The sequence below is a fragment of the Taudactylus pleione genome, unplaced genomic scaffold, assembly GCF_031769625.1.
Source record: "Taudactylus pleione unplaced genomic scaffold, aTauple2 ptg000214l, whole genome shotgun sequence".
NCBI classification, from domain to species: domain Eukaryota; kingdom Metazoa; phylum Chordata; class Amphibia; order Anura; family Myobatrachidae; genus Taudactylus; species Taudactylus pleione.
In genome coordinates, this window is record NW_028284616.1 from 14,980,469 (window position 1) to 15,006,968 (window position 26,500).

The window sequence follows — 26,500 nt, forward strand, 5'->3', positions numbered from 1 at the left end:
AACGAAGTGTCCACCAGATAGGACCCTGGATCTCTCGTCCGAGCACAATACAGAGATTGATTTGTGGTTGAGTTGAGAGGCCATCATTTCTATGCTTGGATGTCCCCAACGAGGCAACAGCTGGAAGACTCTCTGGTGGAGAGATTACTGCCCTGCACAAACCTCCTGCCGGCTGAAATAGTCCGTCTCCCAGATGTCGACTCCTGGGATATACACAGTCAGAGTTGTGAGAAACTTTTCCGCTCATCGCAGAATCCTGTGAATTTCTCTCGCATGACACGCAGGCTTTTTGTGCCACATTGATGGTTTATAGAAGTGACAGCCATGACGTTGTCTGTCTGACTGGACCTTGACCGGTCATCTCTGGATCAGAGGCCGAAGCTGGCACAGAGCACAGTAGATTCCCCACAGCTTGAGCACATTGATGGATAGCCAAGATTTTTGATCTGTCCACCTGCAATTAAAGGTTGCATGAAGAACCACAGCTCTCCAACCGCTCAGACTCACATCCCATGGTGAGCAAGACCCGGACATGAATTTAGTAAAGGGCAGCCAGATGGGCAGTTTGAAGCCACCTCAGCAGAAAATGCAGCATCTATGGAGATAATGTGATCATTAGGGAGCATATCCAAGCATGAGATCGGTTCCCACTTTAAGATTAACGTCTGAAAAGTCCTGGAGTGTAACTGCGCAATCTCCAACATATCATTGCCTTGCATCCTAATGCGTAGGTGGAGACACCTGTTGCAGACAGAAGAGAGATTGAACCAAAACCTGTAAAGAGCCAAGCTTGTCCTTTGGAAGGAAAACACATTGGGTATGGGAGTCCAACAGGACTCCCATGTGAAGTATCTGCTTCGACAGTACAAAGCTGGATTTGCGCAAAATCAGAATCCAACCATGCGATTAAAGTACCTGTATCGTAAGCAGAAGATGAGATAGCAGGAAGTCCCTGGACTGAGCCGCTATGATGAGATTGTCCATGTAATGGAGAATCCGTACACTCTGGAGCCGCAGTTTTGCGATCATCATTGATATCACCTTTGCAACGACTCGAGGGCCGTTGAAAGGCCGAAGGGCAGAGCTCAAAATTAGTAATAATCCTACAGGATGGCAAAACTTAGGAAGTGCTCATGATCCTCCCAAATTGGGATATATAGGTATGCATCCCTGAAATCCAGGGACACCAGAAAATCTCCCGGTTCTATCGAAGGACAATGGATCTGAAGATTCCATCTTGGACCTTGGAACCCCGAGATGTACATTGAGAGATTTCAGGTTGAGGGTGGGGCGGATGGAGTAGTCTGGTTTCTGACCTAGGATGGAGTAATAACCATTCCTCTTTGATAAAGTGGAACTGGGCCAATGCCCCTGGAGACCAGTAGGGACCATAATTCTGAAGTGATCTGGCCCTGACTAAGTCGTCCTGGAGGAAGCTTCTGAAAGACCAAAACGTAGCCCCCCACTGTCACGATGCCTAAAATCCAAGAGTCTAAAATTTTCTATAACCGCATGTCGCAGAAATACAGAAGATGACACCCCCCCCACCGGCAGCTCTACCAGGTGGGGGCCCTGGCTGTCATGCGTGTTTATCCAATAGCTTGGGAGCTGGCCTGAGAGCTATCCAAGTTTGCTCGACCTTGGTTTTACCTCCTTAGGATCCGGACCCGTGGCCCTGTAAGGACGGATGAAGCTTTTCGCTCCCATGGAAGAGAAAGGACCAAAAGGAGGCTGGCTTGACCTTAGGCCTCAGAGAAGGGAGGAAGACTGAATTAAAGGTAGCCACAGTCGCAACAATCTTGTCCAATTCGTGACCAAAAAGCCTCACCATTAAAAGGAAGGGACTCCACGGCCTTCTTGGTAGCTGTATCTGTCTGACACGTGCGTAGCAAGAGAGCGAGGATGCTAGAGTCAATGGCTGCTTCGCCCAAGTCTCAGCATAACTGATGTTCTCCACAACAGATAATTCAGATTGGTGACACTAGATCTAAGGCCATCCTCTAATGCTGGGCATACACTATACAATTATAGGGCAAATCCACCAGATATCAACGGATTGCCCAGATAATTGTAGTGTACGTGCGGCCAACCATTGCCAAGATGTCGATTGGTCGGGCATACCGGATAGTCCAGCATGCCCGTCCGATGCGATATTCTGCAAGTTAAATATCGGGCAGTGTATGCCCAGCCGTGTCCGACTGACAGACATTTCCCTTGTTCCTTCACAAGGAAGGAACCGAGAAATGTCTTCTCCCTGGGGGCAGGAGCACAGATATCGGGGCCAATACACTGAGATATCTCACAGTGTATGCCTGTGATATCTGCAGGCTGTCAGATAAAATGTCTGTCGGTCTGACAGACATTTTATCTGGAAATGTATGCCCAGCATTAGGAATCTGATCACCTCTCTAAAGCTTAGTCACCCATGCCAAGGAAAAAGACGGACTGTAGTGAAAATAAATTTGAGAAAGAGCTCTATTTTTCTGTCTGTGGCGTCACTAAGAGAAGCCGCATTAGGAAGAGTGGTCGCCTTTGCTAAGCGGGCAACAGGGAATGGCCACTAAAGAAAGGGACAAACAAACATTTGGAAGGAGGATGTGGATAAAAAGCCAACAAGAATTGGAAATATCGTATGCCGTATATAAATATATAAATGGAAAACCCTCAAGCTACATATATTTGCTGCTTTGTGTGTGCTATATATGACAAAAAAAAAAAAAAAAAAAGTCATAAAATCACAAATATAGTCAAATACTTCAAGGGACAATTATCATCATAAGGAAATTACCATGTAGCTGCAGCAAGACACAGCGACGTAGAGTAATATCCTAACAACTTGCTGACCTGTGTAAAGTAGCAACAGCAATATACTGTGAAAAACTAATCAATAAACACAACCCCCTTGTAATACAGCTGACCCAGACATGCACACACAGACAGTATAATATTAACAGACTGCTTACACAAAACCATCCAAAGTTAGGTAGCTAGATCACCAGTAAATTAATAGAATGACAAAAACAATGAGGTATACAAGGTTTTTTTTTTTGTTAAAGCATTATTTCCAGTGCCACATAACTGAGCCCCTGGGATCTGCAAAAGATGGTTTCCCGGCGTGCAGGAGAGAAAGATAGAATGTGTGTGTGCCTTTGGCGGACTGCCTGCGGAAGTTTTGTACATAGGTGTAAGACCGTAGTACCCTTAAATAATAATAGGCACCACAATCTACAGCGCTAATGAGCCTTTGGCCGCAGGTTTCTTTGAAATCTCCTGCATTAGGCTAGTATAGTACATAGCGGGGAAACATAAAAGTTTACAGAAACTGAATAATTTTATGAAAAATGGGCTTGATAAATAGTCCCTCAGTGTTAAACTTGCTGGATGCTGGTTATCACACTCACCTTTATGCCTAACTGACTATGAACTTACCAACTGGCTTATATATTCGAGTAGCAGTGATAATTATTGTGAATTTGCTATTATTTCTATTCCTAGTTACAATTGTCACAATAGCTCTTTATCATCAGTGAAGCCACAATACGCTGGGAAAAAAAAAGAGCCAAGTCCTAAAGCACCACTGCAACACTGTACATGGAATGACACTACTTGTGATTTACCTGAAGAGTATTGCACTGCCAGCATAGGATGTGTGAAAAATGTATGTGGGGAAATGTGCAAAGTGGAAGGGGGGTGCGCATGCTCTGACAGCATTCTGGCTGCATGCAAAGTGCATTCATACAAAACCGAATGGCTAATACCACAGGTATCAATGCTATATATGGTAGATTTTAACATTATTTATAACCCAGTGCCAGACAAATGAAAAACATTATTAAGTGCAGGTTCATATGGAGGATGTGTTTACCAAAGAGTTTACGGATCGCTATCATAGAAGGCATTTAAGCTGTATGCACCCTAACATACAGTATTTTCAATGAGTCAAACTTGCTAGTAGGAAGATGAAAACTGATGCTAAGCTGTGATTTATTCAAGTCACATTTGGCACTTACTTCTCATCTTTGATAGTACGTATTCTCTCAATCAGAAGCTCTGACTCACGGGCAGCCTCGCTGTCTCTTAACTGTTCTTCCTGCACTACATCCAAATCAGGTAAGCAGTTGCCACTAGGTGATGGGCTCTTACTCTGGAAAGCAATAGATGTAATAAAACACGTTAACGAGAAACAAACACTCAATTATTTAAAATTATTAAGAAAACATACACCTATTAACGTTAAGAACATGAGCCTAGTTTTCCTCAACTCTTGTAATGTCTTTTGAGTAATTATCATGCACATCTTGCATTCTCTAGAATTCTTCCTACCATGTTCATATTGGTACAATTAGTCAGATAATTGTCACCTAAGAGGTTAATTCATTTCACAAGCAAAACTGAACTGAATTGAGGAAAACACAAGTTTTGGCACATTATGGTGAAACCGGCAGAGCTACCATTTTAATGGACAAGACCTAATTAGACAGATCAGGAAGCCACAGATTATTTTATGGCATTAAGTCTAAGATTATATCTGGCACCAAGCCTTGGCACCCATGGTTCACTTATGAAGGAATAATATTTTAATTAATTCTTAGGGTATTACTTTAATTACTCTAACACATAACAAGACATTTAGTACTTGTACAAAGTAATAGTAAATAGCATTACTAATTAATTTGCATTATAAAATATTTTTGCAAGAGAAGATCAAGGAGGAGAAGACCTGGAGGTCCATGACTTGAGTGGTAGCACACAGTTTAAGAAATTTTCGGAAATTTGTTTTGGCAGTGCAGTTTTCCGGGCGACTCCTGTCCATTAAATAATAGCCTCTGCTATGATGCATCCTGTGATTCAAGCAATTTTAGGCATGCACAGCACAGGCGTGAAGGGAATCATACCTACCAGAAGCACATCAATAGGGGAGATAAATCCTAAATGGCCAGACCATGCCTGTTGTAGGGAAAAAGGGATATACAACAAGTCTCAGGTTTGGACACAAGTTACAACTTATTAAAAACGTATGAAGGTCGTAATCCTTTTTTATACAGCAGAATACAAGTTGAAGGTGTTTACAGAGTGACTTCTTCCCCAGAAGATCTGCAGCAAGGATGTGTCTAGGTTGTGAGCGGTGGCACTATGAATAGGATCCCTTTCTTGTGCTTTCAAAAACCCCCACAATCAATCAGCAGCATATAAAGTTGCTCCGGGAGCCCCCAAAGCAGTGCATTTAGGGTAAGTTTGGCAGACCTGACAGAAATGTATGTAGTGTATCTTTTGGTCATTGACCACTACCCATGATAAACTCCCACTTAAACTTTTCTTTCTATTCTATATCAGTACCTTGATGTTAGATACTGGTATATTATGTTGATGAAACAAAAAACATTTAAAAATGTGTTTAATAGGAGGCGCTCATTGTAATACAACTTGTTAGTATTCACACTCCTCCCGCACTTACAACCATAGCCAGATTATGGGGGTGGGGGAAGTGCAGTATTTTTTCTTTTATCAATTTCTGAGGAGATTTGGCCATGCCCCCCCCCCCCCCCCCTGGCGGCCCTGGGTGGATGGATTCAACGACCGTCTGCCTGGCTGCTGCTTTGAGCAAAGGACAGTCTGGTGAGTCTACAACACACGGAACAGGGATGAAAGATCTACAGTGTCTAGATAGTCAATAGGTCGACACCAGATGTTTGACATGCAAATGATCGACATGATCAAAAGGTCGATACATGCAATTCATGTTTTCTCATGATTTTTAGGGTTAGAATGAGGGCTAGGCAATTGGTGGAGGCTTAGGCTGCAGAAGGGAACAGTTACAGTAAATTAGGCACTAAGGGTTAGTTAGGGTTAAAATAAAAAAAAATAAAAAATGTGTCAACCATTTGTGTGTCCACCTTTTAACCCTGTCAACCTTAGTCCATGTCGACCATTTAACTGTCGACCTTTTGACACTGTCGACTTATTACCTGTCTAACATGTGGTATCATTATTTTGACAGATCTAAATAGTTTAGATCTGTCAATCCACACCCACAACACACCTTCCCTGCAGTAGCTGTGGGAGTGTGGGGAAGGACGTGACTGGGGGAAGAAAACTTCATATTAGCACATGCAGTGTCAGTCATTCTGCAGCACTTGTCCTAAGGTACAAGCTAATAAAAAATACATATTATATAACAAATTTGCTCCTACCAGCTTCATAGTTCTAATTATTGCTATGTATGATACATTTAGTGTGGCAAGATGATATATTTAGAGAAGAAATGGTAAAGGTAACCAGAGCAGTGGATAGATTATATTATAGAAACACAAATAAAAAGAACAGCACTAAGAAAAAAAAGGAACAAAAGTAATAAAAAATAAAGTGAAAGTGAGCAGAAGGCAACCGTGGGATGGAGCCAGCAATACAGGACATGTCAGGCCAGTCTGTGGCCAACCAATGTTTGGCCCTCACAAGGGGCTAGGAAAAACAACAGCTTAGTAAAGATGAATTTCAATAAGGTGGCCCTAGGTCCTGAACCAGCTAGCGGGAAAATTAACCAAACAAGGAGGAAAAGGGCTGACCCGTCAACCAGGCTGCACATTCCTCAACTCCACATTGAGTATCTATCGCAAAGGTCAGACCTAACAGAATCCACATAAGAAGATTCCATGTGCTCAAAAGGAGAAAATGTACAACCTTCAATAAGAACCGGTAAATGCTGGGACTGTCATGCAGCTTTATGGCTCAGCCTCACAAATTGAGCCCTCCACATGCAAAGGTTTGCTCCGCCCCCACAGGGTCTTTTCCATCAGAAACTGCCTTCAATAGCCCTCCTTTATCTGCTTAATGGTGCCTTTTGCGAGCCTACTACAAAAAAAAAAAAAAAAATTGTACTCCCTCCAGACCCTTGCCTCACAAGGATGTCCCACAATGGGAGTGGGATGGCAGCAGGAGGAGGTACCAAAAACCATGACACCTTATGCCCGCTTCTATGTGTGGCCAGCATGTATGAACTGCACTTGAACGAAAAAAAAAACAAAAGCTGTTGCAGCCAAGTTAAAGAGCACCTGTCCTGCAAGACACTCTGAAACAACTGAGGTGCTATTGCACCATGCAGTAGTAGAAAGGGAGGAAGAGCGTGAATACAAATAAGGTGTATAAGAATGAGTGCCAGATCCTGATCAGAACCTTCTACACCCTAGTGTTAACAGGTGTCCACTAAAATGCATGAATGAGAAATATAATTTAACATTTGCTAAACGAGCAGCATAGCAGTACAAGGCTGATTAAATAAAAAGACAGCTAACAACCACAACACAAAGCCCCATACACAAAAAACTTATATCTGGCTCTTACTCTAAAGTGCAAATAGGCCAAGATATGCTGGGGTTTGTCTTGGAACTACAAATCTCAGTAAATCTTGGCAGATTTTGATGGCAACCGTAGTCTGAATTAGAATACTTGCTTCCTCTGTTATAGGCAGAGATAGGCTAACCCAGAGGTTGCCATACACTGTCCCCAAGGCTACCCCAGTTCAGGTTTTAGAGATATCCATGGTTGAGCACAAGTGGTTAAATTAAATTGACTGAGGTACTATTTAAAACACCTGTGGTCAAGCATGGAAAACCTGGACTGTTAGGGTGCCTTGAGGACCACATTTGGGAACATCTGGGCTAACCCAGGCCCCAACACCGTCGACCTCTGAAAACAGCTGAAAGGCCAAGTCTACTTTAAGGTGTAGCAAACATCAGCAAATAAATAAAAAAAATACATAGGGAAGAGATAACTTCACTTACATTACAGAGAAGCCTTCAATGAAAGAGGAAAACCCCACCTTAGACATTATTCTATTTATGTAAACCTCCCCCCGGAATCTGAGGCAGTATACCAGATAAAACACAAGACTAGCCAGTCTAATAACACATGGAAACAAAGTAATTCAGAGTAGGTTAATAGCAGAAGTTTAATTCATAAACAGCAAGATGAACAGGGTGGAAGGATTTTTCACAATATATTAGTCATTGAAGGCAGTCTCTGCATATACTTATGTCGCTGAAGTATTTGCGCACTCAGATGCTCTGTAGCTCACTTTGAAGGCCATACTCTGGTTACAAATCTGCACCTGCCTTAGGGCTGGATGGTTGCATCTAAAGATGCAGCAGGTGGTATTACACAGTGTATGGACGCTGAAAGTGGGCATCTCAGTTCTTGCGCATTCATACACACAGATGTACACGGGGGAAGGACTAGCAGCAATTACATAAGGTCGCAGATTGTGGTCCGCCAATAAACTATCTATGAATCTGGTCCCTTGTGATCTTACAATAGGTCTACATGGTCAGTAAGCTCTTACTAGCTCAGACCAAGCAAAGCATATCAACATCAGCCTATATGTATCTAGGACCACTAACTATTTACACAATCTACAACATATGGGCGAAAGGAAAAGTAACACGAGGAAATAGGAGTTTATTGCTCAATGAATTTGCATTAAACTGGTCAAAAATTACACAGCTCATCACGTCTAAGCAAATTTGAACAATATTACTTGCAAGGATTTGTCACTTACTGTATTCTGTCTAAGAAGTGATAACCTGCACACTGCATGGGTCTCTGCTGCTTCCAAAAGGCCAATCTCCTGCATTTTGATTTTATATTGTCTAAGCTGTTCCTTAATTAGCATCTCCACACATCTGTGAGTAATGGAGAAAAGAATTGTTAGTGAATAGTTTGGAGTGGATATCCCCTTCTCACAAGCTATACTGAAGCTTCTTTTAGCAAATTAAATCAGAGATCTTCTCTCTCACGAGATTTGACATGCGACTCTCACTTACACAGTGGCTTTGGAAAGCTCCTTCATGCTGGTTAAGGGGTCATAATTATCCGGGCACCGAAGTATGCAGGGTGCAAACACTATAGCCAAAGAATTAGGAGACATGCGATTCACATCTTCCAAGAGCGCAACTCTGCAAATAAAGGTACAAGAAAAAATATAAAAAAGTGCACAAAAGTAGAGATGTGCCTTCATTCACCTAGCCTCAATACGCCATGTGGTGTGAGACCCCTGGAGCGACTCTGCTTGCACTGTGTCTTTTTCGCCTGAAAATGTCCTAGTCGCAAACGGATGAGACATGTTGCTTCATGAGACAGCACTGATTAATTCGATATGTGCCCCTTGTATATTTGTGTGCATCTGAGTCTATATACAAAGCATGATGGAACTTGGCGTGAAAAAAAGCTGGGGCCACTGCATCGTAGCACTTCGTATACAGATTCAGACTCAGTCGCACACAGATATACAAGCATCAAATTAATCAGTGCATCCGTTTGTGATTAAGACGCAATTTCGGGCGAAAAATTAAGAAAAAAAAAAACACTCGGCACAGGCCAAGACACATGGTACCTGGCGCGCTGAGAAGGGCTGTTTGGCACAACTCCAACAATATTGTATGAGGTCACATCTGTACATGTGTAGCCTATGCCTCCAATTTAATCATTTAGAGATTAAAAGAATAGAAAATGCAAATAAAAAAAAAAAAGGTACTTGGACATGCATATGTAGATAAATAAATACATAAAATGTCTCAATCCATTCTGTTAAAAATAGATTAGCATGAAACCTGAAAATTGGATGGATGGCTGCTTGATATCAATTATATAATTAAGTCCATAAATATTACATTCACAAGGTTCCAAAGGAATATGCCATATCTGATATTTAAATCATTCCCAAACAAATACGGTAAATGTATTTGTATCTCACTTCTAGAAATGCGAGAAAGAGTTCAAATGTCTGCTTGGAGTAAGTGCTGGTCTGCAAAAAACATTGCAGTGTTACTGAAGTTTATAAATACAAGTGAGCAAAGTCAGTCACTTCAAGCAGAGATGGAGCAGATGTTTGTGGAGTCTGGGCCTGATTCAGACCTGGTTGCAAGCGCTGAGCGCTCGCAACCGGGGTCGATGGTGGCCCAGAGCGCATGTGCACGACGGAGCCGGCTCCGCCGTGCGCATGCGCGAGACCCTGATAGCGACGGGCAATCAGTCGCTCCGGGTCTCGTACCAAAGGGGGTGTGCTGTTGATGTTGAGTGACAGCACGCCCCCTTTGGTGGGCGGGCCGGGGGGGTGGCTGCCCAGACGGGGGCGGCCCCACTGACATCACAAGTGATGTCAGTGGGAGAGCTTTCGGCTCCGTTTCAGCCGAAAGCTCTCTGGGGCTTGCGGCCACGAGACCCTACCACAAGGGTCTCGTCGCAAGCCCGATGGTCGCCCACAGCTATGCGAGCGGCCAGGAGGCAGTTCTAAAAAAAAAAAAAAAAAAAAAAGACCGGCCCTGATTCAGAGCGAGCGCTCTGTCAGAGCGTCCGGCTCTGAATCAGGGCCTCTGTGTCGTGTCTATAAACTAACATGATGGAGGCCTCAGAGTGGGAAGCATCTTGCAATACATTCACACTAGACTCCTGTGTGAATTATGGGCCTGATTCAGAGCCGGACGCTATTTGCGCTCGCTCGTCCAGAAAATAGGGGTGGCTATTCAAATCAACCGTTCGCTGTTTGCGGTCTGTTCACGCCTCTAGGTCTGAACGAGCGAACAAAACTTGCAGACGTTTTTTGGGAAACTACGCCCCCTGGCCGCTCGCATCCTACGTCATGTCCGCTATTTATTAGATTACCAGTGTATGAGCTGCTCGCTATTCTTGTGGTTGGTTTTTGCTACCACAATTTTGCGAGCAGTTCTGGCTCTAAAATAACCCAGTGACGTGGTCAATGACGCTGCTGTTTTAAATATGCACACCCATAAAACGCCCGTTTTGACCTTTAAGCGCGCCTGCGATCGGATCTCCACTCCCCGTTTTCAAGCACCTTCCCCTGTTACCACCCACATACGCCTCATCCTGTCACTCAAATTAGCAGGCAATCGCTATTTTGCGAGCACTTGAATTTTGGCCGCACTGACTGGTTTGCGCATGCGTATAACGATCCGTACGCATGCGCAGTTGGGCAAACATCGCTCGGAGCAAACGAGCTGCCGCTTACGAGTGGCTCTGAATCAGGCCCTATGTTTGGATCTGCGGTCATCAAATTCTTCCTTACAAGGCAAACACCAGGTAGCAGATCGGAGCTTGCCTGATACTTCCCAATTATATGCCTCTAAGAGCTTCCTTAGTAGATATGCTGGACTCCATCTGCTCAATCTCTGCAAAAAACAGGATTTTTTTCCTTACCTGTAAAATCCTTTTTTAGGACTCAATGGGGGACAAAGGGTGTAGGTGGTGTGCTGAAGTCTGGGCACTAAACATTTAATTTATTTTTCCCAGCAACACAGGCTCCCTTCTCCTCTAAACCCCTCCTCTAGCACTAGAGGACCAGTTAAGTTAACAAGCCCAAGGAATGGAGAAAGAATAAAGGAGAAGGAAGACCGGTACATGCACAACTCGCACACAACAGAGGTGAGAAGAGGCTCATCTAATGAGGCCAGCTCTGCAGAAGGACCCCATAGGAAAAAAACAGGAACCATAATTTCTTGGTTTATTTGAAACCAAGAAACGACCTTTGGAAGATAACAAAGGCTTGTGCGAAGGACCGCCCAGTCATGATGGAAAGTCAGGAAGGGGAAGTGACAAGACAAAGCACTCAAGTCAGAAACTCAAGGGGCTGATGCAATGGCTAGAAGAAAATCTGTCTTCCACTTCCAACGTAGATAAACTATATGAAAGGGCTCAAAAGGAGGGTCCTGGAGGGCCCAGAGCACAAAAAGGAAAAGTTCCACGGAGCCACAGACTGAACAAATGGAGGCTGGAGATCTAGCACAATCTGGATAAAAGTTTGCACATCTGGGAACAAGGTCACCTTACTGTACATTGAAAACCCCAACAGGGCCGATACCTGTACTTTGATTGATGAAAGACGAAGGCTCAAAATGAATCTAGCTTGTAAGGAGGACAGGTGGAAAGAGTGGGGATTAAATACCCAAGCCAAACACCAGGCAAAGTAAGTCTTCCAGACTCTATAATAGATGCGAGCCGAAGGTGGTTTCTGGCGTTAAGCAAAGTTTTTAATGACTGCGGATGAGAAACCCTTAGCCTTTAGGATTGGGCCAACCCGTCATAGCAAGACTGGTCAAATCTGGATGGAAGCACAGACCCTGAGACAGGTGATTGGATCGGTGAGGGAGGCGCCATGGACTGTTGGACAGACCGAGGAAGTCGGCATATCAAGCCCTGCGCGGCCAATCCAGAGCGATGAGAATCATTGTTCCCTTCCAACTTCAATTTGCGAAGAACCCACGGAATCATGGAAATTGGAGAAGAGAGGTAAATGAGAGGAAACGACTAACTAACCTTGAAAGCATCCACCAGAAGAGCTCCCGGATCTCTGGACCATGAGCAGTACTTCGGCAGCTTGTTATTGTGACAGGAGGCCATCATGTCGATGTCTGGGGGCGGCCCCAGCAACGTACCAGTGACTGAAACACCTCGAGTATGAGGGCCCACTCGCCTGCGTGAATGTCATAGCGGCTGAGAAAATCCACCTCCCAATTTTGGACTCTCGGAATGTATACGGACGACATGAGATGAAGATGGGACTGAAGTACCTCTGGGGATTGGGCTGGAATAAACAGAACATCCAGATTAGGGAGTATTCTGACCCCCCTGCATCTGAGAGACACTGTCATGATTGCCATATTCTTCATGAACACATGAGGAGCTGTTAAAAGACCAAAAGGCAAAGCCCGAAATTGGAAATGTTCCACCCTTACTGCAAACCTGAGAAAGCGCGGATGACATTCCTTAATGGGAATTTGTAAGTAGACATTCTGGATGTCCAAAGACGCCATGAAATCCCCTTCAAATTTATGCGAAACCTGGAAACATCCATGCGAAACCTGGAAACATCCATGCGAAACCTGGAAACATGAGGATACCTGTTCAGTAATTTCAGGTTGAGAATTGGGCGGAATGATCCGTCCAGTTTCTGGACCAGAAACAGGTTCGCATACAATCCGTCACTTCTCCGAGATGGGGGAACAGGTGTATTATCTCGGGAGACCAGAAGATAACTGATGGAGCTCTGTAGTGCTTCTGCCTTTTAAGGATACATTGTTAGACTTGTGGAGAAAAATTGGAACTTTGAGACGTTCCTTGAAGTTTAGGGCGTAACCCTAGGACACTGTCCCTCTTACCCAGACGTTCAATGTCATTCAGGAATTGGAGAAAAGCAAAAGATGGCCTTCCCACACTGGGTAATCCCAGGTGGAGGTCCGCCCCGTCATGCAGCAGGCTTAACTGCTGGCTTGGGAGCTGGACAGCGATAGAACCAGGCCTGCTTACCTCTGGACTTAGAGGTCTTTGAGGAAGATCCGTGAGATCTGGCTAAGGACTGACACTTGGCCTTATCTTGTGAGCGAAAGGAACAAAAATTTGAAGTTCATGATCTAGGTGCCACAGATGGAAGAAAAGTGGATTTTGAAGCCGCTACCATAGTCACAATCTTGCCGAGCACTGGCCCAAATAGAACCTCACCCAAGAAGGAAGAAGCTTTGAGAGCCTTTTTGGAATTTGCATTAGCTCACCAATTATGGAACCAGAGAGCTATTCTAGAAGCGACAGGTGATGCAGATAACTTAGAAGCAAGTACGAGTCAATGGCAGCCTCACCAAGATAAGTACTGGCTTCTCTGACATGATCGACCAGAGAAAATCACTTTGTTTTGTGAACCCCTGACCGAAAGACTACCCTCCAAAGAATCTACCCAGCGTCCCAGGGACTTGGTAACAGAGGCAGATGCAAGGGCAGGACGGACAATCGCCCCTGCATTAGTGAAGATGGCTTTAAGAAAATTTTCCAGCTTCCTATCTGTAGTATCCTTGAGGAAGGCTGTGTTAGGGATAGGAAGGATAGAGGATCTATCCAACCTTGCCACATGTGCATCCACCGGAGGTGAGCACCTCCGCCAGGAGGTCCTTTGACTGAACAGCGGAAGGAAACTCAGCACCTTTCTTTTGGAGCTTGGATGGGAGGTCCTTGTCTAGCATCTGTTGGAAAGAGCAAGACACCTGCATCAGACTCTGAACTGAGTGAGAAAGAGTTTGAACCCACGTTGGTTCTGTATCTGCGGGTAGAATATTGGCAACTTGACCCACACCTCTAGCGAGACTAGCAGGGAGTGTAGGCCTAGGGGTTGCAAGCTGATTTACTAGCTGCAACATCACCTGTAAAAGTGTGGTAGCTCATGCCTGCCCCTGAGAGGAAGTCATGGCTGCTGGGACTTCAGGCTGCGAACCAGAGAAACACCGGACAAATAAACAGTCATGGTCCAGGACCTGAGGGAAGAGAGCCACAGAACATGTTCTGCAATTGCGCAGCACCCCTCTCCCTGGGCGCTTTAGCTGAGTGACCCTTGGAGGACATGATAGTGTATTCCAGGGGTGTCCTCACACAAAAGTTTAGAGGTAAACAGTTGTGTCAATATCAAGGGATAGAGAACTGAACGATACTGTACCACAGATAAACAAATAAGCGGTGCTATTGGGTCAGTAGTAATGGCACAGTGGACACAATATAAACAATTAGGTGTTCACCGTGCTACAGACCTGTTATTCCACTAACTAATTTTCCACAGAAAATAAAATGAAAAAGAGCTAAAATTTTAGTATAGAAAATCCCTATAAAGAAACATAAAAGAAACAAGAGAGTGACAGAAGGGAATGGGAAAGTGTTATGCTAACAGCAAACATGCACATTCAATGCATAAAATAATGGGCAGTTGCTGCTCAACAACCAAGCCCCAACAGGGGAGGACCGAGCTTAAATATAACCTGACTGCTGGAGTGAGGTATATACAGGGAGGCAGGAGCCCTGGTGTCTCCGTATAGGTGAGGCAGCAATGTGTTAAAATGGCCGCCCAGCGGCGTAGGAAGGGAGGGAGAGAGGAGAAGAATCTACTGTGGTGGGTATCCTGCATGAGGGGACCCGCAAAGGGTTGGGGGAATAGTCAATAAGGAAAGCTATCCTCCGCCGTCTGACTGAACTTCCGGGGACATGGCCACCAGCGATTAGTGATGCCCATTGCCAGCATCTGCACTGGTGGTGGTGTGGAGACTACCTGGCCCCCCACTGTCAGTACCGCCTTACCTGTCTCCGACATGTCTAGCTGCGGCTCCCACTATGTGTGCTGGAGCCGGGCCGGGGACACTGACCCATTCGCTAGTACTCCAGCCACCGGCACTGGGGATTGTTGGAGCGACAGTGAGGGTGTCTGTCAGTCACTGATTCACTGCTTGCTTTGAAAATAAAAAGTAAAAAAGTAAAGTGTTAAAAACCATACCCACTCCTTGGGCACCAAACGGAAACTGGTTCTCTAGTGCTGGAGGCGTGGTATAAGGGAAAGGGAGCCTGCGCTGCTGGTAAAAAGAAATTAACTGTTTGGTGCCCAGACTCTAGCTCACCATCTATACCCAGCGTGATCCCTGTGTCCCCCAAGGAGGAAAGAGAAATCAGCCAGCCAATCTGTTTGGAAACGCAGTGACTTATTTGACCAAATGGTGTTTACAAACTCCTTGCAGCATTTCAATGGTTTCTTGCATCCTTTGCAGTAAGATGACTTTCAACTGCAAAACCAAAAAGGGGATACCGCATTTGTTTGGTAACGACTTAAGGAGGAACTGACAGACCTATAGTTTATTCCTCTGTGAATCTGACATTTTAACACTTAATTGCATAAAACAGTGTTTCCCAAACTGTGTTCCACAGCACGCTGCACAAATATATTTTAAATCTGCAAAGATGATTGATTAATTAATTACAATATTAATTTAAGATTCAGAAGAACACTGCTGTATAACAGATAAAATGTCAGAAAGGAGGCACACAACTGACTGGAAATGTAGACATAAGTAGAAAAGAAACTCATGCAATAGGATATACAACATATATCATGCTTACTTGACAAGGTGGAAGATCAGTCTTTCCAAGCTGTTATAGTTAGCCTGTGGGAGTTGTCCAAGAACTTTGTAAATGGTGCAAAGCTGTTCCTGCTTCCCAGGCAACTCTGAAGAAAGCAACAAAGAGTTTAAGCTTTCGTATAAACATGATGTTCCAGAAAACTTTTAGAAAAGGGGTAAAACAATTTTGCCATGTTTTCTTGAGAAGTTTGCTTAAATGTAGGACAGTAAAATGATTATTACTGTGCACGGGGAAGTTCTACTTACTCTACTTGATGTACGGTGATGCTCTCATTGTGTACTCCTTATGTGAGAACCACAGGCACAATACAGCAAATATGTTCATTTTAAAGTGTTTTTTTTCTAACGATTTTTGTAATTAATGTATACGTCAAAAAATATTTTTAATATATTGAATAGGTAAATCACATAAATCCACTGCTTACCCACAGCTTTCAGGAACTCGCTGTATTGTGCAAATGTCATTAGAGGCTCGGGAAGTTCACGTAACCATTGTTTTAAAATCCCAGTGATGGCATGGATTGCATACTTGTCCAGTTTCACAGAGTTGGGGTCTATTTACAAATCAGAATAAAGGTGGAGTAGTTACACATTTTATGTGCAAAAGGGATAAAATAACTAAAAAAAAAATAATATGAAAATAGTCATATTCATCATACATAATATGACTCCTAACCTCCCCATTCACATTTTGTACGGTTTAGTTCCCTGAAGCAAGCTCTCAAATTAGGTCTGTAGAACAATTAGAGAAAAACCCACCCAGGTGTTTACGTAAGATACTGCAGTCCATAGTCTTCACAGGGTGGGCCGCTGGTTGAGGGGTCGCTTGCTTGGAGTGTTTTAAGAACCTTACATCTTCTTATCTGTCCTGGTCTAGATAGTTATGGTCACTGAGGTTGGCTTCGGCTGCCTAGTGGCCAGTGACAAAATTAACAATTGACCAGGTATGGCTGGTCCTCCCCAGAAACCAGCCACCTTACTACAGGACCCGCAAGTGGTATGAAACAGTCCAGGACTGATTTTCCACACACACTCCTCCTCCCTCTGCAACATCTTGGTGCAACAGCATCTTATTGAACAGGCAGTACCAGGCCACCTACTGTAATCACAGGTGGAGGCACCATTGCACCAATGTCAGGTTGCAGACGCACCAGCACTGCAGCTTCCCACACATAAAACTTCTGGATTTGCGGCACACTGTTTAGTATTGTAAGTATTATGTTAAAAAATATTTTTTTACAAATGGTATGGGCTACTTATTTTCACTTATTTAGGCTGGTTGTGTGGTCATGGCCTCTATAGACGCAAGGAGTAATGACTATTATCTCATGGACATCTTTGTAAAGGACCAGAATTAATGGGTTAGTGGTTCAGCATTTCCAGCTCACTATCCATTTCCTGAAGTTGCATGGCTGGATCTGAAAACAGGCAAATTGTTGTAGACCTCTCATGGTCTGTCAGGGGCTGTCCTCTGTTCGACAATATTTGCCCTCTACAGAAATATATTCTACGTATGGCCAACCCGGTGTTAGAATATTAGGATACTGGAGAATATATTTTTGACTATGAAGGCACATGCAGTCAAATTTAATGACCTTCTCTGGTCACGGAACAAGTTTCTCTGATGGTAGGAAAGTTCTTTGTTCTGGCGTGGCAGGTAGTCACTATGGATGCCAGCTTCCTAGGATGGGGAAGAGTTTATCATCACTATGCCCAGAATGCGTAGTGTTGGTAGGTGTCTATTTTACCATTAAATGTTGTAGAATACATTTCCATATACTTAGCTTTTAGTAATGATGATACTCAAAAACCAAGCAGTCAAGGTCCAAGGCAGACAATGCCACTGTGGTGACTTATCTGAGTCGTCATTAAGGTGGCACTCTATATATATCCACATCATCTGGACAACAGTGATACTCATCTATTTCTCTTATAAGCCCCTTTGTTCATTTTTTTTTTTTTACTGGAAAGATAATTTTTATATAAGCTATACTCCTTAACTGATTTTCCATTAAAACAAAATAGCCTTGTGTACAGCCAAAGGCTATTAGTGGGTTTCACATGAACCAGAATCTAGTGCTCTCTCATTATAAATTCCAAGGAAGCAGGGTTTTACTCCATAGATTTCATGTGGGGTCTGTGGTTCTACCAATTCAAGACCCAGGAGCTCCTTTACTCAAATGCCCTCCCTGCTACTTACAAGGGGTATAAGTAGGACTACTGTCGATTTCCTCATGGACAGCATGGGAAAATAGATGGCTTATTTAGTAGTGGATGTACCAGTTCAGTCTGGACTTGCGTCATTACTTCATAAATCAAACGTATTCTAAATTTTACAAAGAGGATATTGCTGCCTCCTACTTAGGATATTGAGACATCCCATCATTTGTGTCCCCCCCATTCCCCTCTCTACTACAGGAAAAATGGGAACTTTTGGAACTAGACTTAAATGATTTTCGCCAAGACAGAAGAGAGATGGAGTCCAATGTACCCAGAAAGTGCATCTCTCTTTACTTTACTTGTTTCGTGTCTCCATACTCTGCTAATTGTGAAATGAGGAAGAAACAGGCAGGGGTGTTACAGTGAGGAGCCAGCTCTTGTTTTTTCCCCATGGCCTATCTCCTAGGAGACTAGCATAACTCACCAATTGTGTCACTATCTCTGCCACTGATAAAATATGAGATATGGTAAGAACTTACCCTTGTTATCTCTATTTCTACGAAGTCCATAGGGTTCCACAGGATACCTTGGGTATAGGTGTGACGTCAGTCGCAGGGCACCAAAGAGTTAAGCTTTCAGCCTCCCAGGATGCACTAGGTCCCCCTCCTATACCCCGCCCCCGGGCCAAGGCACCTCAGTTAGTTACCAAGCCATAGGCCGGAGGAGGAGAAGGAAGAGAGAGAACAAAGATCTGGACACATACAAGAATCACATTCTCACCAGAGGGAGACGGAAAACCGGTGACCAGAGCAAAGCCCATCTGCAGCACAGGTGCGACAGGGCGGGAGTCCTGTGGAACCCTATGGACTTCGTAGAAATAGAGATAACAAGGGTAAGTTCTTACCATATCTCATATTTTCTACTTCAGGGTCCATAGGGTATCCACAGGATACCTTGGGGATGTCCCAAAGCAGTATCCTTTAAGGGTGGGGACGCTCCTGTGCAGAAAGGAGAATCCGCTGCCCGAAGGAAGCATCCTGAGAGGCGAAGGTGTCAAACCTGTAATACCTCACGAAGGTATGGACAGAAGACCACGTAGCAGCCTTGCAGATCTGAACTGCCGAGGCACCACGTCGAGCTGCCCACGAAGGACCCACAGACCTAGTGGAATGAGCCTTCAGAGAAGGAGGGACCGGTAGGCCTTCATGAAGATAAGCTTCAGAAATAGCCATACGGATCCAGGCTGCCAAAGTTTGCTTTGAAGCAGGCCAACCCTTTTTACGGAAGCCATAGAGGACAAACAAAGCGTCCGACTTCCTAAACGAAGAAGTGCGGTCAACACAAGTCCTTAAGGCCCGCACAACATCCAAAGAGGCCTCACCCACGGAAAGACCCGGTGAGTTAAAGGCCGGAACAACTATTTCCTCGTTAACATGAAACTGGGAAACAACTTTGGGAAGAAACTCGGGCCGAGTGCGGAGCACTGCCCTGTTCCCATAAAAAACCAAGAAAGGGGGTCTACAAGAAAGAGCCCCTAACTCAGAAACACGTCTGGCCGAAGCAATGGCCAGAAGGAAAACAGTCTTAGCTGTTAGCCATTTAAGATCCACTGAGCCCAGTGGTTCAAACGGCGGTCCTTGGAGAGCCCTCAGGACCACAGCCAAATCCCAAGGCGCCACAGGTGGAACAAAGGGCGGCTGAATGCGGAGAACACCCTGCATAAAGGTGCGCACATCCGGGATTGTAGCAATCCTACGGTGAAACCAGACAGATAGGGCCGAAACCTGTACCTTCAAAGAAGCAAGGCGAAGCCCATGATCTAGTCCCGCTTGCAGGAAGGCGAGAATCCGAGACAGACGAAACTCCCGCGGTGCATAACCTCTCGGTCGACACCACTGGAAGAACGTATGCCACACGCGATGGTATATCCTCGCGGAAGACGGTTTCCGAGCTCGTAACATGGTACGCACCACAGAGCTGGAAAACCCCCGGGACCTCAGCATGGCCGTCTCAACAGCCACGCCGTCAAAGACAGCCGAGTCAGGTCCGGGTGAAGGCAAGGACCCTGAGACAGAAGGTCCGGTCGTAGCGGCAACCGCAGAGGACTGTCCACGGACAGACCCTGAAGGTCTGAGAACCAGTGCCGTCTGGGCCACGCGGGAGCTATCAACAGGAGCGTCCCTCCTTCCTGTTTGAATTTCCGGATTACCCGTGGAAGAAGGGAGACCGGAGGGAACAGGTATGCGAACCGGAACGTCCACCGGACGGACAGAGCATCCACCAGAGACGCCCCTTCGTCTCTTGTGCGAGACCCATACACCGGCAGCTTGTTGTTGTGCCGGGACGCCATGAGGTCGATTTCTGGAAGACCCCACCTGTCCACCAGTAGTTGAAAAACGTCCGGGTGCAGGGACCATTCCCCCGGATGAACGTCCTGGCGACTTAGAAAGTCCGCCTCCCAATTTAGCACTCCCGGGATGAAGACCGCTGATATGGCCGGAAGATTGCGTTCCGCCCAAACCAGGATCCGAGAGACCTCTACGAGAGCCGCCCGACTGCGAGTTCCTCCTTGCCTGTTTATGTAGGCCACGGTGGTAGCGTTGTCCGACTGGACCTGCACCGGGCGACCCTGGAGAAACCGCTGTGCCTGCTGGAGAGCATTGAAGACCGCACGGAGTTCCAAGATATTTATTGGAAGCTCCGCTTCTGTCGGCGTCCACCTGCCCTGGAACAAGTGTGGACCCGAAACTGCTCCCCAGCCCCGAAGACTGGCGTCCGTTGTCAACAGGACCCAATTTGGAACCCAGAACGGACGTCCCTTGTTGAGGTGGGTCGTCTGTAACCACCACGCAAGGGACAGGCGAACCTCCTGGGTGAGCACAATCGTCTGGGACTTCAGAGACTGAGTCAGCCCGTTCCACTTGGACAGGATCAGGTGCTGCAGAGGTCTGGAGTGAAACTGGGCGTATTCCACCATGTCGAACACCGACACCATGGAGCCCAGTAACCTCATCGCCGAGTGTAAGGACACCCGGCGGCTGTGCAGGCAACTGCGCACCCTTGACTGTAAAGCAGAGATCTTGTCCTCCGTCACGAAGATCCTTTGCTGTCCCGAGTCCAATAAGGCTCCAAGATGCAGAATCCTCCGAGACGGGATTAGAGTGGACTTCTGCCAGTTGATTAGCCAGCCGTGCCGTTGCAGCAGTGCAATGGTCAGGTCCAAGTGGCGTAACAGGAGCTCTGGAGATCCTGCCACCAATAACAGGTCGTCCAAATACGGCAACATGCGGACTCCCTGCAGCCGCAGAGAAGCCGCCATGACCGCCATCACCTTGGTGAAAACACGTGGTGCTGTTGCCAGGCCAAAAGGTAACGCCCGAAACTGGAAGTGGTCGCTGCGGATTGCAAACCTGAGGAACTGTTGATGGCGCAAAAGAATAGGGACATGCAGGTAAGCGTCCTGTATGTCCAATGACACCAAGTAGTCCCCAGGTTCCAGCGCCAGAATGATGGACCGTAGGGTCTCCATCCGAAACTTCGGGACCCGCAAAGACTTGTTGAGTGCTTTGAGGTTGAGAATCGGACGATATGACCCATTGGGTTTCTGTACCAAAAATAGATTTGAATAGAAACCCTGGCCCCTCTGGGAGAATGGAACAGCCACTATAACTCCAGCCTGGAGCATAGTGTGCAATACCTTCCGCAGCTCCGTAGCCTTGTTCCGGTCTGATGGGAGACCCGTGGTGAAGAAGCGAGCCGGGGGTCTGTGCCGGAAGGAGAGGGCGTATCCGTGGGAAACCACCTCCAGAACCCAAGTGTCTGTCGTAGTGGTCGACCAACACTGGGCGAACTGTAGCAGGCGGCCTCCCACCCTGGGATCCCCCAAAGGGAGGCCCGGACCGTCAGGCCGCAGGCTTGTCATCTGGCTTGGGGGCCGGACGTCTGGTACTCCATGCCTGCTTCCGGGGCTTGACCGATTTCTTAGGGCCAGCCTGTCGAGGAAACGACTGTGGTTTGGGCCTGCCCTGGGCCCTAGATGACCGAAAGGACGATGGTCCCGAACCAGAAGGAGCAGCGGCCGACGGGAGACAAGCAGATTTGGCTGCCGCCAGCGTGGCCACAATCTTATCCAGATCCGGACCGAAGAGAACTTCTCCGGTAAACGGCAACGCTTCCAGACCTTTCTTGGAATCTGCGTCCGCCTTCCAGGATCGCAGCCACAAGGTGCGACGAGCAGCCACCGCTGCTGAAGAAATTCTAGACACCAGAGTACTAATGTCTAGAGCCGCCTCGTTGATGTAGGTGGCCGAATCACGGAGATTGCCAATCAACTCCGCCTGTTCGGCCGGACAGTCGGATTCAAAAGAAGCCTCTAATGAATCCGCCCAGCGCTCCATCGCTCTGGCAACCCAGCAAATGGCCATAGCCGGCCGTGCTGCCCCCCCTGCAAGGGAATAAGCGGACTTCAGGCAGATTTCTACCTTGCGGTCCGTAGCATCCTTAAGGGAGGACATGGATGGCATCGGCAATGTGGCACTACGGACAAGACGGGTCACGTGAGAATCCACCTGTGGAGGGGATTCCCACTTAGCAAAATAATTATCCGCGAACGGATAAGCCACCGCCAGGCGTCTCTGCGGCTGGTATCTTTTGCCAGGTTGTTTCCACGCCTCCTCTAAATGGTCCACCAACTGACCCGAAAGAGGAAAGACTGTGGCATCGCCCTTCACATCTTTGAAAAAGGCATACTTAGATTTAGCAGCTGGGGGAACTTCGTCCTCAATCACCAAGGCTGTGCGGACCGCCCGAATAAGTCCAGGAATATATACTTTGGACTTAGCATCAGCGTCCTTAGTATGGAGAGGTTCCTGATCGTAAGGATCCAGAATCTCCCCATCATCAGACGTCCCTTCGTCATCCTCATAAGGAGCGGACAGAGACGCCACCGGCCTTTTATGAGGCCGCATCACAGACTCCCCTTGCAACACATCCGACAAGTGCTGTACAGAACTCGTCAGGGAGTTAACCCACGCTGGCTCCTGAGAACCCGGGAGCGGGGAAATAGGGAGACTGTGGGGTACCACCAATTGTCGTGGGAACCCCTGCATGGGTGACGACACCACAGACTGCTGTGACAAACCCATCGGAGTAAACGCGGGCTGCGGAGCTAACTGGCCCACTAAAGCTGTTAACGCCTGAGCGAAACAAGCCCAGGGCGGCTCCTGTACCGGTGCTGTAACCGTAATAGGCCGCGCCATGGACAAACACTGCCGGCAAAGGCCCTCCGCGCTACCCTCCCCCTCCGCTAACGGTACTTTGCACGTGGTACACTGTAGCCGGAGGGGAAAATCACTTTCAGACATGATGGCACCACGTATGTGACCTCTCTCACCAATTAAGTATTAAATAGGCGAGAGACCACCCTGCAGCACCGCACCGCAAGGGCTTTAGCAGAAGAACAGGGACAGTAATAAAGCTGACAGTTTAGAGAAGAAAAGTTACAGGCAGCGCCAGCACAGTCACATACAATGCAGAGAAATAACAATTCCTGCACTAACAGCGCTGATTACTCAACTACACAGACACAGGGCCTGGTAGGACACAGCGCTGCATACACAGACCTGAGCCACAGCGGAGGAGAGGTATGCGGGGGGACCCAGACCACGATGCTTCCGTCCAGCGCTTCCAGCAGCGTTCACCATGCGTTCTGGAGAAGATGGCCGCCGAGGAGCAGAGAGGAGGCTGGCCTGGGGGAGGAGCGCTGCCACAGGACCAGTCGGCAGCATGCAGAGAGGGCTGTGTGCAGTGGGGGAGGCGCCGGCTGTGAGACAGGGAAGGCGCGCTCCCCTGGCATGCATTTAACCCCTGGGATGCCGCAGCGCTACCGCTCTGCTGCGGTCCGCTGTCCCAGGGGGTAGTGGAAGCGCAGGTTGGTCGCCTGGCTCCACGCTGCAGCCAGTCCCCAGGGAGCCCCCTGCCTGGGGACTTAGGACCATGTGATCAGCGGGGACCCACCGCGGGACCCCGCTGCTTACCTCTGTCCCCCTTGAATCCGGCCATGGTCCGGAGCATCTGGGGTCACCGCTAGCTGTGACCCCAGACGCCCACCAGCATCCCCGGATCAGTACCGGCGTTCTGGTACCGGCGGGGTGTAGGGAAGACAGCATGGACGTCAGGACTGACAGTCCATGCTGTTCATCCAGATGTGCAGCCACAGCTGCATGAAGAAAAAGCTTCAGGGGCTCTTCTAGCCCCCACTCCAACAGGTGCACCCGACTCCGGCCGGGCACCAAACTAAACTGAGGTGCCTTGGCCCGGGGGCGGGGTATAGGAGGGGGACCTAGTGCATCCTGGGAGGCTGAAAGCTTAACTCTTTGGTGCCCTGCGACTGACGTCACACCTATACCCAAGGTATCCTGTGGATACCCTATGGACCCTGAAGTAGAAAAGGGGATTTATGTGCTCTCTGTTAAATCCTTCTCTCTGAATCCATCTGGGGGAGACTGCTCACCATAGGTTGCTTAAGGGGCCAGAAGGAGACAGTACTTAATGCAAACTATAGCTTTAGGACAGAAGCTTCACCCCTCTGAAACCATCGGTCTTCAGTGTAACTTCAAAAAAAGCCCAAAACCAAGGATCAACAAGAAATAGCAAAACCGGGAAAACAACAAAAAAAAGCAAGGATGAGCACAAAGAGTGGGAACGCAGTGTCCCTTGGATGGATTCAGAGAAAAGGATTTAACAGGAAGTACAAAAATCAAATTTTCTCATTCAATCAACCTGGGGTACACTGCTCTCCATAGGACATTCAAAAGCCACAGCACGCAAAACCAACCTGTGTGATAGCAGCAGGGATACCACACGCCAATGACCACATGAATGGCTATGCATGCTGGTAGGACTGATCCTGCTCAAGCTCCCTCAATGAGATGCACAAGCCGCCTTACATAGACTGTCTGTACCAGCAATGGCAGATGTGATGTCACATCACAATATATGGTGCGGTCCCATACGCACTGCACGATCTGGTGTATGACAGCGCAATATATTGTTCCCCCGCTGCATCCAGAAACATGGTTTCGGCCACCGGATCTTCAAATCTGCCTGCACTGCAGGCAGATCTGAAGATGCGATGAACGATGCACGGAAGTGTGCAATAGTGCATACACACTGGACGATGTGGCCGATTCGTCGTTCCGATTTTCCTCAAAACTACAAATCGTCCAAAATATCGCCTAGTGTGTACCCAGCTTAAGACAGCAAAAGCGAGTGTAACCTGATCTCTAAGAATTACCACAGGGTTTTGCTGCAATCCAGGAGCGCAGTTATACGAAGAGGCAGAGAGGGCTCACATGCAGCAGGGAGGGAAAATACTGTGTAAAATTGTGACACTAAATACACTGTGCAATAACCACAGACAGGTACAGGTGTGCAGAGTACACTGCAAGAACATACAGCAGAGAAAACCACATACTTTTTATTGTAAAACAGCAACAATATATGCTTAGCCTTCCTGTAGAACAGTGATTCCCAACGTCGGTCCTCAAGGCACACTAACAGTCCTGGTCTTAGTGATATCCATGTTTAAGCACAAATGGTTAAATCAAAATACCTAAGGTGCTAATTAAGTCCCCTGTGCTCATCTATGGCTATCCTTAAAACCTGGACTGTTAGTATGCCTTGAGGACCATGGTTGGGAACCCCTGCTGTAGAAGCTAAGTGGTCTATTTACTAAGCCTTGGATGGAGATAAATTGAACAGAGATAAAGTACCGGCCAATCAGCTCCTAACTGCTATGTCACAGGCTGTGCTTCAAAAATGACAGTTAGGAGTTGATTACAATCCAACCAGCTCCTGTCATTTTTGTAACACAGCCCTTGACATAGCAGTTAGAAGCTGATTGGCTGGTACTTTATCTCCATCCAAGGCTTAATAAATAGACCCCTAAGACTCAGTAGCTGCAGAGGAGTTAAGCCAGTGGCCCAGTAGCTGTGCAGCTTAGGGTCCTTCGTCCAAAGAACTTGCGAGAAATGGCATTCTCCAGGCGTCCTTGCTAAAAGGGTCAGTTCTGGTTCTTACTCTACAGGGCAGAGTTGCATGATAAGCCAAGAACCCCCTGGGAAATACTCTCCACCTGCAATCAGGGTGAACTCCCCCCGGCTGCTTTCGGCGCGCTTACCCTCTGTGAAACATGAAAGCCACGGCCATTACTCCGCATCACTGCCATCACCCTCTAGAAGAGAGAGCGCAACCCATTCCGCAGGGCCAGTCTGTCTGCCAACAGATACCCCACTTGAGAGTACCAGAGGAATGAAACCTATTTACTCCACTTCAGGTTGGCACACACACTGAGGACCACTGAACTCCAGGTCTCAGTGTCGGCTGCCGCTGGACAC

At 46.9% G+C, this 26,500-nt stretch overlaps 1 protein-coding gene across 5 annotated transcripts in view; it reads right to left on the minus strand.

Annotated features, from left to right (window-relative positions):
- MYO9B (myosin IXB) overlaps positions 1-26,500 on the minus strand; it is a 177,669-nt gene that overhangs the window by 14,079 nt on the left and 137,090 nt on the right. For 4 of the 5 annotated variants that reach the window (XM_088478475.1, XM_088478473.1, XM_088478472.1 and 1 more), the window contains 6 exons: positions 16,370-16,498; positions 15,925-16,030; positions 8,817-8,948; positions 8,552-8,675; positions 4,900-4,947; positions 4,011-4,144 (listed from right to left, as the gene is read on the minus strand). In XM_088478475.1, coding sequence (XP_088334601.1) covers positions 4,011-4,144; positions 4,900-4,947; positions 8,552-8,675; positions 8,817-8,948; positions 15,925-16,030; positions 16,370-16,498 — 673 coding nt within the window. The remainder of the gene's footprint in view (positions 1-4,010; positions 4,145-4,899; positions 4,948-8,551; positions 8,676-8,816; positions 8,949-15,924; positions 16,031-16,369; positions 16,499-26,500) is intronic. The other variant, XM_088478474.1, reaches the window with a different exon arrangement.